Here is a 12711-nt window from a genome sequence, read left to right as displayed (position 1 = left end):
CCTAGACACGACCGCAACCGTTCCTAAATCCCGGGACTTAGCCGCGGACGATCCCAAAATCCTAATAGCGATCGCGGCCGATCATAAGATCTTAGATGCGGCCGGCCCTGATGTATCTAATACTGATTCTTGGGATGCCAAGATTCAAAGTACTAAAGGTCCTGATAATAATGAGATTTCAATAAACTATGTTTTGTCTGGGATTCAATGGAACAGAAAGAATGTCGACATTGATGATATATTTGCATGCAATGTAGCACTTGAAATCATGGATGGTAATGAGGATCATGAACCCACGTCTATCTTTAGAGTGCACTCATCGATCAGATTGGATCAAATGGAAAGAAGCTATAAACGTGGAGTTAAACTCTTTAAAGAAGAGAGATGTCTTTGGACCAATAGTCTGGACACCATATGATGTTAAACCAGTTGGCTATAAGTGGGTCTTTGTGAGAAAGAGAAACAAACATGGTAATATCGTTAGATATAAAGCACGACTTGTTGCATCTTGAGTACATAAGAGATGGAATCCTTATGCATCAAATGGCATATACAAAAAAATACTCAAGAGATTCAACATGGCCGAGTCTCACCCATTATCTAGCCCCATGGTCGTGAGGTCCCTCTGCATGGACATTGATCCATTCCGTCCTAAGATGGACGATGAAGATGTCCTTGGTCCCGAAGTGCCATATCTCACTGCCATAAGAGCTTTGATGTATCTGGCTAGTCACACACGACCAGATATATGTTTTGCCGTGAACCTATTATCTAGGTTTAGCTCTTGTCCATCCCAAAGGCACTGGAACGGGATTAAACATATTCTTCTTTACCTGCAAGGAACGAAAGACTTGGGTTTATTTTATACTAACCATAACAAAAAATGGTTAGTTGGCTTTGTTGATGCTGGTTATCTTTCGGATCCACACAGTGCTCGTTCACAGACATGCTATGTGTTTACACATGGTGGAACGGCCATATCATGACGTTCCATGAAGCAGACGATCGCGGCCACATCTTCAAACCATTCAGAGATCTTGGCAATACATGAAGCCAGTCGCGAGTGTGTTTGGTTGAGGTCCATGACCCAACATGTTCGAGTTGATTGTGGGATGTCTGAAGACAATGACGCACCAGCCGTGATGTTTATGAGGACAATGCAGCTTGCATTACTCAGCTTAAGGATGGCTACATCAAAGGAGACCGGACGAAGCACATACTACCTAAGTTCTTCTTCACACACGAGCTTCAGAAAGCCGGCGAGGTCCAAGTCGTCCAAGTGTGTTCCAGTGACAACTCAGCCGACCTGTTCACCAAATCACTTCCGACCTGCACGTTCAGAAAGCTCACGCATCATATTGGGATGCGTAGACTGAAAGACCTTTAGTGATGTTCAGAACAGGGGGAGTAATACGTGTTGTACTCTTTTTCCTTCACCATGGTTTTGTCCCAATGGATTTTCCTGGTAAGGTTTTAATGAGGCAACATCTAAAGCGTATTACAAACTCTGTATGGTTATGGCATCCAAGGCAGAGTGTTATAAATCATATAGTGGATGTCCATAACTGGCCCGGTCCATAACTGGCCCAATGCTAGAGAGAGTGTCGCCAAACCCTAGTTTCCTTTTATCTCTTGGTTTATGATTTGTACTCTTTCCATATTTGTATTTCTTTTTTTAGTCTTTCCATTATTCTATGACGGTGTAACTCCCTATATATAAAGGACTCGTTATATTTATGAATAATACAGAAACATAAAGATTATATTGAGGAACAAGTTGGCCATTTGTTGGTTCGCTTATTAATTGAGTTGTGCCCTTTCACACATGTTGAATCAAAATGTAATATATATATGAGGAATTGGCACTTACATTATCTTCATTACAAACATATGTATATATACGTGTATATATTTATACATAATAGAGAAATTTTGTAAATGTTTTGAAATCATCACAAAAATCCACGTCCATAACCGGCCCAATGCTAGAGAGAGAGTCGCCAAACCCTAGTTTCCTTTTATCTCTTGGTTTATGATTTGTATTCTTTTCGTATTTGTATTTCCTTTCTTTAGTTTTTCCATTATTCTATGACGGTGTAACTCCCTATATATAAAGAACTCGTTATGTTTATGAATAATACAGAAACATACAGATTATACCGAAGAACAAGTTGGCCATTTGTTGGTTCGCTTATTAATTGAGCTTTCACACATGTTGAATCAAAATGTAATATAAATAAATATATATATATATATATATATATATATATATATATATATATATATATATGAGGAATTGGAACTTACATTATCTTCATTACAAACATATATGTATATATACATGTATATATTTATACAGAATAGAGAATTTTTGTAAATGTTTTGAAATCATCACAAAAAATCCATGATTTTGATCTCTCCAAATTGAGAAAGGTACATCAAGCATGGATTCGAGATCCATGAGCAAACGTTTCTCATTGCAAAGATCATCCAATGAGCAGAAATCGGTTATAACCAGATCTAACTAATAGAACGAGAGAAGAGAATATGGTTGCATCAGAATCTTTAGTTTGATGATTTGGGCTTATCTAGAGACATCATAAACCATCCATTAATTATCCCTTTAGGCTTGTCCATCGGACATCACAATTAACGCACACACGCTTTTTTTTTTTTCATTTTTTTTTACACACATTACATTATTCTCTTGGCGATGATCATAGCATGCGTCTTGCTGAGGACGTATCCTAGACATAGCTAAATGAAATATTGGTTTTGAATATCCAAAAATGTTTGAATTAATATATGAATATATATATATGGACATATATTATACTGTTTAAAATTTAATTTATTAAAATTCTTAATAAATTGTTTATGTATTGTAAAATTTCAAGATAGGCTCTCGTGCTAATGTAGGAAGTTAAGAACCAGACGTCCGGAGATGTTTTGATGTTACTGCATGTGCGAGATCTGATGAAGATAATCTGTTTGGAGTGTATAAAATGGATGTGGAAAAGTGGGAGTGTATAAAATGAATGTGGAAAAGTTGGAGATGCTCGCTGATTCCTTCCTTGTTTTTGCACTAAGCCATCCCTGGTAGTGTAAGTTTTTTTTAAGACTGATATCTTTATTTAAGCTACCTTAAGGTCATTTAATACTCTCTTGATACTTTTTGTTTTCAAATTGGTGGATCAATTAGACATGATAGAACCTATGTTTATAGTTATTTTTTGTTTAAAATTTCAATTAGACATGATAGAACTTATGTTTAGGTTTTAGTTATGGAATTTCATATTTTAAAGAAAACTGTCGATGAATATTTCATGTTTCTCAAATTGCAACTCTTCTTCAACGAGCCAATCTTAGAAGACCTCAATAATTGAGAATGAGCCTAACACATTATAATCCGAACAATTTGACAACTGCAGCTAGTTTGAAACAAAGACACAATTGAACATTCATGTTTTCAGATAACTTTTCTTCAAGAAGCCTTTCTTACAAGATATTAGCAATTACCATAAAATCGAACTTAGCACATCAAATTTGCACAATTTGCAGCACTGTGTAACTAGTTTGAGACAGACATACACGACTATTGTGACCAGCAAGGTAACTTAAATAGTCGACTCCAAGAAGTTTACAATGTTGCTTCCGTGAGACCTAACCAAAAGGTGGCGAAAAGGCATCAGCTTCTGCACCAAACCCCTAAACAGATCGACCCTATTCATCCCCTGCGTGATTTTCAATGCCTTGACCACCACGAAACTCCCAAACTCATTCCTCGCCAGCCTCGTCAACCTGCCTCCTTCACACTCCAAAAGCTCCACAACCACCACAGCCATTGATTCCTCAGTATCTAGAAGCTTCTCTACGATGTAGCTTCCATACTTCTTAAACGACAGATCAACGCAATGGCCACGAAGACTAACACCAACGTTATGCGTGCAACGCAAGTCATAGAGTGCAAGCACGTGTTGGACCACAAAGTTCCCTGAAGGATCATTACTTAGGTAGAGAGCGTTGCGCGCTACCACGTCTAGTAGAAGATTTCTGTAGAAAGGATCATCAGCGTCGGTTATGATCTCGTTGAGCGCAATGCAGCCGTACTGATTACGCGCGATGTCGAGCGCGTGGTGGAGAAGGTGCTCGTACATTACATACTGCTTCTTCTGGTCGAAAACGAGCATAGCTCGTATCGCCACGTAGGATGCGTACTTGTCGGTGATAATGTGGTAGAACCGGCGCAAGATAGCGGGGTAGAAGAAAGCGTCCACGTCGTCTGATATCCCGAGGAGCTTCTGGACGCGTCTCGACCCGTTAATGTTTCTGACAACCTCCATGAAGTAATCGGAGTCTGACGTAAGCAACGACGCCATCAGCTGAAGCTCTTTTCGGTCAGACTTTGAGATGATCTCTTTAAACTGGGCCAAGCCTTGGCCGCTAGTCATAACGTTGAACAGAGAGTTTGAGCGAGTGTCTGCTACGGCGGAGGAGGAGCGTGGGGCGTATCCCGGAGGAGGAATGTAACCGGAGATTCCTTTAGAGAAAGGGATGTGTTGTAAAGCATCAGACATGGTCGACATAGAAAAGGGATTATTATTATCGGTCATTGCCATTGAACAGAAAATATAATCTTATAGAGTCTGTGTTATTTTGGACAAGTGTTCGAGATTGTTTCGAATGATTATTGAATCCATGGGGGTAGTCATCATATATTTATACTAGTCACATCATCTGCTTCTTCAGAAAAAATGGAAAGTTTAGAAAAAAGAAATTATCCGTAGTTTCCTTTTTTTTCCTCACTTTTCGTAACTATAATAGGTCAAGCGTTAATTAAATTAATTATTTTTAAAAATGGAAAGTCTCGGTAAATGGAACAAACGTCGTCGTTCTATAAACTTGAAGCGCACTCGCAAACGATCCACCGTGAAAGATTCGGTTTAGGGTCGCAAACCGAGTATCATATCTCAAGCTCCCAGCTTTTGATTTTGTCCACGTCACCAATCCGGAAACGCGCAAATCGCAACACGCACATCGGGTCCCATATGGCACGTAAGCTATAAATGCCACGTCAGCAACCCAAAAAAAATAAAAATATCTTCTTCCCTTTACCCACTTGCGCTCAGAGTCTCTCAAGTCTCAATCCTTTGATCTTCTCTCAGTTTTTTTCTCTCTCTCTTTCAGTATTCTAATAATAGTAGCAACTTGATTCTGCTAGTTTTGGTAAAAAGGAATAGTGTTTAGATACGAATCAAACCCTATTTATTGGATGATTAAAATGCTAAGCAAACCAGATTAAGCACTGTGAACACCACAAAGTATGCTCTTTCTCGTGCTATATGATTTTTGAAGTCAGATATGGTGAGAGATTCTGGTGGTTGTGGTGGTGTTCTTCATCTATGGATAAGCTTTGAGTTACAAAGGTATTATCTTTTTGTGTTCTGTTTTGTCGCTTTTACAATCTGGTGATGTTTCAGTTTTGTGCTTAGTTTCATTTCATGTTAGAGCTTAGGTTGTGAGGAATCTGTAGGAACGTTGAGAAAGTTGGAGATCCAAGATCTGAGATAAAATAGATAGTTCAATGTTTCTGAGAATAATGATTTGAACTTTTGTTAGATTTCTTAGCTTCTGATTTGAGAGAACCAACAAGTTGTTATTGTGTTACTATTCCAAATTTAGTTTTAAATGTTTTTTTTTCTTATCGGATTGAGGTTTTGGTGAAGGGATTAAAACAAGTTTTGGCTAAAGAAGAAATGTGCAAGTGCTATGTCAGAGTAGAGGGAAGGTTTCTACAGAATCTTAGGTGTTATTTGATGCTGCTTCTGTTCTATCTTGTTCACGGAGGCTGGTCTTGACACGCTTTCAACGAGAAGTTCACTATTAATAACAATGTGTTTCAATAAGAACGATATGGCAAATGAAGTGGTAACTGAGAGACCAGCGTTTGGTTCATCTGAAGAAGATGATTCTCGAGTTGAAGATACAGCTGGAAATGCCAACAATTTGTTACAGATCACTCAACAACCGATAGCCCCTGTTGTTAACTGGGAGAGATATCTCCCAGTTAGATCGCTTAAGGTTCTCCTGGTGGAGAATGATGACTCAACTCGCCACATTGTTACTGCACTTTTGAAGAATTGCAGCTACGAAGGTATTGAATCTTCCTTTTTTTAATCAGCAATCATGTTGTTGCTTTTGACTAACTGTTGTAAATTTTGGGAATTTTTTTTTGGTTAGTTACTGCTGTTCCGGACGTCCTTGAAGCCTGGAGAGTCCTAGAAGACGAGAACAGCTGCATTGATCTTGTCTTAACGGAGGTTGTTATGCCGGTGAACTCTGGAACCGGTCTGTTGTCCAAGATAATGAGCCATAATACACTTAAGAACATCCCCATCATAAGTACTTACTTACTTAAATCTCCCCAGTGTATTGCCCTGAGCTAGTTTCAGTATATGTGAATGTGATGATCATTTCCACGTTTTGTAGTGATGTCATCTCATGATTCCATGGTTCTGGTGTTCAAGTGTTTGTCGAATGGCGCTGTTGATTTCCTCGTGAAACCTATTAGAAAGAACGAGTTGAAGAATCTTTGGCAACATGTCTGGAGAAGATGCCACAGCGTAAGAGTTTTCTGCTTTCATTACATGTTTCTAGTTTTTTCTTTCTCATTCGTTTCTTTGATATACTAGTCTAGCGGCAGTGGGAGTGAGAGTGGGATACATAACAAGAAGTCAGTGAAAACTGAAAGCACTGATGATGAAGGGTCAGAAGACGATGCCAGCATGAGCGATGAAGATCACGGGAATGATGATGATGGGAGTAACGGAGAGGGTGGGAGTGATAACGGAAGTGGAACTCAGGTAATCTGTTGCTATGGCGTTAGATTATAATTATATATCTGAGGGAATGTCTTTGTGATTTTGTTATTGGTCTTTGCATTATGAAACTAGAGCTCTTGGACCAAAAGAGCCAGTGATATGAACGTGGGAACCTATGGCAATGAACGGGAAGGTGTTAATAAACTGAAAGAGGTTGACGATGAGAATGGACAAATAGGTAAGAGACAAAACTCATTAGACAATCCTGTTTAACCCCATTCCAAGATTCTCTCTGTTTTTCAAACTGATGACTTTAGCTGATGTTGCAACAGGCAACGGATCACAGGCAGGACAGTGTATGAGTAAGAAAGCTGTTCAAGCTTTGGAGAGAAACAATGGTGACTTGTTGAATCGCTCTTCTGGTAACTCACAAGTAGAAACCAAAACACCTTCATCTAATCCTGAAGATTTGCAATCACTGGAGCTAACTTTGACAAAACCAAAAGAGGCTGGAGATCAGAGAGCCGGTGGTGATCGAAGCGTTCTGAGGCATTCTAATCACTCTGCCTTCTCAAAGTAAGTTCCTGACCTGAGCCCCCCAAGAAATATCGAATCTGTGTGTGTTTTGAAGCTGTTTTTTTCTTGTGTGACACGCAGATACAACAACGGTGCTACTTCTGCTAACAAGGTATATTATCTACGTCTCTTAGTGTTGTCTTTGAAATTTATGCCGGTTTCATCAAAAGCTTTGAACTTTGCTGAGCAGGCTCCAGAAGAAAATGTGGGAAGCTGTTCTCCTCAAGACAGTCCCGTTGCCAAAATAATTGGTTCCAGTTCAAGCAGTGACAATCCTTCGAATCAGCAGTCTAGTGGAAGCGACCGAGCCGCACAAAGAGAGGCGGCTTTGATAAAGTTTCGTCTTAAGCGTAAAGAGCGATGTTTTGAGAAGAAGGTATCTTATCTCTAAACAAGCTTAAGCTCTCATTTCTTGGGAGGCAAGAAAGTTACGGCATATGGTGTGTTTTGCTTTTAGGTAAGGTACCATAGCAGGAAGAAACTAGCTGAGCAACGGCCTCGCATCAAAGGTCAATTCATTCGCAAGTAAGATTCCTCCTCCCCTCTTCCTCAAAGTCTCTGGATTTACTTTCCTTATATAGTAATGTATTCACAAGAAGTCGTTTGCCTTTAGGATGGATGCTTCTAAATCAGGAAATGAGTGTCAGAGTAGTGAAGACAATTGAAGCAAAATTGGTAAAGAAGACTGAAGAGAGATTCACTTCGAAGATTTGAAGAACAAAGTGGAATGTATCTGTGACAGAGTCTTTGATGGCCTTTTGGATTCTATGATTTATGTTTATAAAAATTCATCTTTTTTAATAAGAGTGTCTATACACTAAAGGTCATTTCCACGAGAACAGTAAATTAAAAGGCATTTTCATAGATGATAAATTATCTGCAATATTTATTAACGACCTTACGTACAAAGTTCTATGGTGTAATTTACTCCGTAATGGTTTTAGATGTACAATATTTTTGATGGATAAGTTCTTTTCGTAGTATTGTATCACAATGAACAGTTATGATTTAGCACTGAAATTTTTATAAACTTTGAAAATTATAGTCGGTAATAAACTACATCTTCTGGTAATGTAACCCAAAACTTTGTGTAAAATTCTTTAAATCCTTGATTAGTAGACTGCAAAGCTTCCAAAATAATGCTATTTTTGAATAGTTAGCTTATTGCCGTGAGTGAGAATCTGTATAAGTAGTCTTGTTTAAGTCTTGTGTTTTATCTTTTTAAAACAGTCATTTTCTCATTAGTTAATAAAAACTATTTATCCCCTCTAAAACTTTTATTTTCGCCTGATAGTATAATCGAGACTAAAAAGGAATTTTCCCATGAAACTAATTTGCGTATTATTTAATTTTTCTGATAATCTTTTCCAAAAAATGATCTATATATAAAGCCGGCGCCTCTATAAGAGCAACTCCAGAGAGATCTTTTAGTGTTCGTCATCCTTCTCTCTCTCTAGAGGTCTTGTATTGCTTTAGAGGAGCAAGCTCAAGTCAAGTAAGTAATGCAAGACTCACAAGAATCATCGGAATCAATGGATTCGTCTGGAACTATCAACGGCCAGGACAGCGGCGATTTAGATGAACAAGACCCATCTGACAATAACGAGTTCCTCAACTACGCTTGGCTCTACAATATCGCAATCCCAGACAATCTTTATCCTCAAGGTCCCCTTTTGATTGGGTGTGACTCGAGGAAACTTTTTGAGTACTAGGGCTTAGTTTTTTATACGTTTTCTTGTGGTGAAAGTGACATATGAATTTGTGTGTTTTGCAGTTAATGCCAGTATTGAACATAGAAGAGTGTATGCCTCTGGTTGTTGATGCTGCGCTGGCTAGATGGTTTTCGGCTGAAGGTTTGGTCAGATTATTTCATGTGGCGAGGATGTGTTTGGACCAAGAGGTAGTCGCACGGCCTACTATGCGTTTCGTGGAGTTGATGGTTCGTCACGCTGCAGATTACGAGGCCCTAGAGTGGCTCCCAGTGACCAAGAGGTCTTCGATATAGGAAGTTTTATAGGCTGCTTTTTTTTTGGTTTTCATGAAAAGCATTATATAGTTGTTTGGATGTATAGCTGGTGATTTTCAACTGTTCTTATATATGATTTGAGATGAGATCAGGGTGTGAACTTTTGAGACAATGCCATCTGTTAATCAACGTTTGAGATTGTTTGCCTTTTATCTCTCTGTTCTTACCTTTGGAATTTCATTAGGCTTCGATGCGTAGATTTGGATTCAAGTTAAGTGGATCTGATGAATGATTCTACAACTTTACAAGTCATGTTGTAAAAGTTCTGGACTCTTGCTCATACAATACAGCGAGAAGCTTCTTGCGCAAGTAAGCTTTACGTGCAGATCTTCTTTGGTTGTCTCGATAGATAGAATTAGGGTTAACATCCAAGTTAATTAAAAAAAAGGGGTTAACATCCAAGGAGTTACCTAGAAATAGAGAGAGACCAAGGAGTTTTGTTGCACTCAATGGTGGCTGAATCTTCTCCATAGACATCAACAACAACGCCACCATTGACGGATGATTTCAAATCCGAGTTGGCCACACTCTTTATCTTCAAAGAAGCAATAAACACAATCCAAAGACAAAAGTGAAAAGAAATAAAAAGTTTCAAGATTCAGAAATTAAAATACAAGCATATTCTTATTTTTCTTATAATTCATAAACAAATGTACACAAGAGGGAACATCTAAGGATTAGAACTAAGACATAAGACACTACACCACATAGATTAGCCTATAAGTTAGGTTACCTGGTAAGATACTTGCTTAACACACATCTTATGACACAAGGCTTATTTTTACCTGAACAGAACATGAAAAATAAGAGTTTCAACCATAAAGCTTTTTGACCACAGAACCTGCAGCAGAGAATGACTCCTCCCCCTCCCCATCCACCTTCTTCTCAAAGTAAAAATCGCACAGGACCCGTCCTGCAACCCTCCAGACAAATCCGCAATAACGTACGTTGTTCTTTAAGATGGCATAATCGTAAACGATGTTGTAAAGTGCCAAGGCTTGTGGGTAGAATGCGTCCAGGTTTCTCTTTATGTCTTTAAACTCTGCACCACCATAGAACTCCTGAGAAGAAACCGTTCCACAGATGAGTTGTTTATAAAAGCCATTACATTGATTCTTGTTGATTACACTTCCTCAATACCAATCCAGGTACTCGACTAAGCCGGATGAAACCCCAAAATTTTTGAAAAAAATTATATATAAATAGGCCCCAAATTTGTAAAGAAAAAATGTCAGACCTATAAACTATAGAAATCCTTCTTAAACCGTCTATAGCACCCAAAATCTGGCCTGTAAATCAACAAAATATTGTTGTCAATGGACAGAGGAGCTTACCTGCTTGTACTTCTTGATGACTTCACTGGCTAATTCCTTTTTATTATTCTCATCTGTTTTTCATTGCCTGTTCCATTTCATCTTTATAGTTCTCGTACCAGCCTCCCCATTTCTCCATGTGAGACTCAGGGACCAGCTCATCTTCAAAACACGGTAGTTTCTTGATTTCTGAAATGTGACATAGAAGATGATGCGTACCACATGGAGGGGGTTCTTCTTCATTCTGAGAGACGACGGTGTCATAGATTAATCCAAGAATAGAAGTGGAGTTGAAACTTTTCTTATGCTTATACTCCATGTAATGTGGAAAACTCTCGAACTTTAAGTCTAATGGGAGGTAGACCTTAGCCCCGTTTTTCGGTGCATCAAGAGCATCATAGTATATATCAATAGCCTTGAGAATTTGTCTCTTCATCCCAGCTTTTTCCTTAGCCCTCTCATCTCCTAACGTGAGGTAACGGTCCATTATTGTTAGCCAGCTATCTGCAGCCGCCCCTACAACGTTGCTGTAAACCGAAAAAACAAAGACATACTTTAACCCCCCAAAAAAAGACATAAAACCCAATACAAAAACGAGTACACGAAGAATTAAATTGTGTACCTGGAATTAAATCTTGCCTCCAAAAACATTCTGAAAAGCTTCTCTTCCAGCATTTCTGGTGTAAGTTCACTTGGCGCTGTACCAGCATAAATTCTACTAGGAGGAGAAGAGCTAACCCATGGTTCACTTGGCTTGAAGTGTTCGAGTAGCTAAACAAGAAAGGTTCATAAAAAGTCAGGTTACTTCCAAATGCGATGGACAGAGGAGAGTAGTTAGTGGTACCGTTGGGGTTTCTGGAAATGAAATACATATCACCATCAAAGTCACCACCTGCAATCTCATCACCCAAAGATCTTGGACCTATCTGAGGGAAGAACACACCATACTTGGAGTTTCCTACATGCTCTTCCAAGGCCTTAACATATGTAGCCTTAAGTACATGTATGTCTCCAAAATGTAGTCCAGGGTTCCTGTAAACTAGCACATCCCCTGATATTTGGCCAGCCTCCCTACACAAAAAACAAACAATATTAACTAAGGAAGCACATATGCACTCAGCAAGAAAAGTATTGAGTAGTAGCATACAGGATGACGCAGACTTCGTTTTGCTTGAGCTTTCCGGTGGGATCAACGGTTCCCAAGAGATAGTATGACTCGGTAACAAGAAGCTTTCCTGCTTTGAGATCATTCCTCTGTGTCTTTAGAAGAATAGACAGTTGATCCTTCAGGTGTGGTTCGTCAAGTGGAATACCCAACATGATCATTCTTAAAGCAAAAACTATATATGAAAAGTTATGCAGTCATGTACTTAACCGTTCAACATGATTTTTATATTTTTTATTGGCAGTGAGCAAACAAGAAAAAACATGGAGAGTAATCATGAAGTCTATCCTATGTTAAAAGGTAAATATTTGATATTGTAAACATATGTATTTACCACTGGAAGCTATTTTCTTATTTTTTGAATACTAGGCATGGTGTAGCTGCTGTTAAATTTTTTACTCAGTTCTCACCTTGGTCATCTTCTTTATTGAATGTCTTCCTCCCACTCACCAACAGGTTTGAATTCTTGGACATGGTGATGATGCACGAATTGGTATTGTGGGAACAAGAAAATAATGAAGCGAATGGACAAAGAAAAAGAACAATGCCGATCAACTCGCTGTGGGTCGCAAAAAGGTTAGTTCCACTTTTTGGGTGACGTTGCTTTTTATCAATAAATGTCACCAAGAATACTACTGTTTCACTTACGTCTTTTTGGTTGTGTACAATTGGCAGGCCTGGTGTTTTGGCTGGTGAAGCTATCTAGAATTCAAAGATCAAAATAAGAATACGTCTCTTATTATTAGCTTAAGAAAATATGCTCAAAAACTCAAACTCTCAATCTCTAAATTCTCGTAAGTTATGTCACAC

The 12711-nt window shown here is 38.6% G+C and overlaps 3 protein-coding genes across 3 annotated transcripts; 1 reads left to right on the top strand and 2 right to left on the bottom strand.

Annotated features, from left to right (window-relative positions):
• Positions 1 to 3617: 3617 nt before the first annotated feature.
• On the bottom strand, positions 3618 to 4659 carry LOC106319488 (pumilio homolog 18-like). The gene has a single exon (XM_013757833.1). It carries the CDS (start codon positions 4617 to 4619, stop codon positions 3618 to 3620), a length of 1002 nt encoding a protein of 333 aa, XP_013613287.1. The 5' UTR covers positions 4620 to 4659.
• A 467-nt stretch (positions 4660 to 5126) lies between these two features.
• Positions 5127 to 8261, top strand: LOC106319487 (two-component response regulator-like APRR3). The gene is made up of 11 exons (XM_013757832.1): positions 5127 to 5426; positions 5727 to 6154; positions 6241 to 6402; positions 6490 to 6623; positions 6693 to 6863; positions 6954 to 7059; positions 7154 to 7397; positions 7479 to 7509; positions 7588 to 7773; positions 7855 to 7922; positions 8011 to 8261. Exons 2-11 carry the CDS (start codon positions 5893 to 5895, stop codon positions 8060 to 8062), a joined length of 1416 nt encoding a protein of 471 aa, XP_013613286.1. The 5' UTR covers positions 5127 to 5426; positions 5727 to 5892; the 3' UTR covers positions 8063 to 8261.
• A 1974-nt stretch (positions 8262 to 10235) lies between these two features.
• Positions 10236 to 12062, bottom strand: LOC106315087 (probable RNA-dependent RNA polymerase 5). Its single transcript, XM_013752857.1, has 5 exons — positions 11884 to 12062; positions 11552 to 11807; positions 11359 to 11507; positions 10825 to 11263; positions 10236 to 10484 (listed from the first exon to the last, which is right to left on the bottom strand). Exons 1-5 carry the CDS (start codon positions 12060 to 12062, stop codon positions 10236 to 10238), a joined length of 1272 nt encoding a protein of 423 aa, XP_013608311.1.
• Between the last annotated feature and the right edge of the window lie 649 nt (positions 12063 to 12711).

This window comes from Brassica oleracea, chromosome C9, assembly GCF_000695525.1.
Source record: "Brassica oleracea var. oleracea cultivar TO1000 chromosome C9, BOL, whole genome shotgun sequence".
Lineage (NCBI taxonomy): Eukaryota > Viridiplantae > Streptophyta > Magnoliopsida > Brassicales > Brassicaceae > Brassica > Brassica oleracea.
The sequence above is the reverse complement of the archived record's forward strand: the minus strand, read 5'-3'. Positions and strand labels throughout refer to the sequence as shown.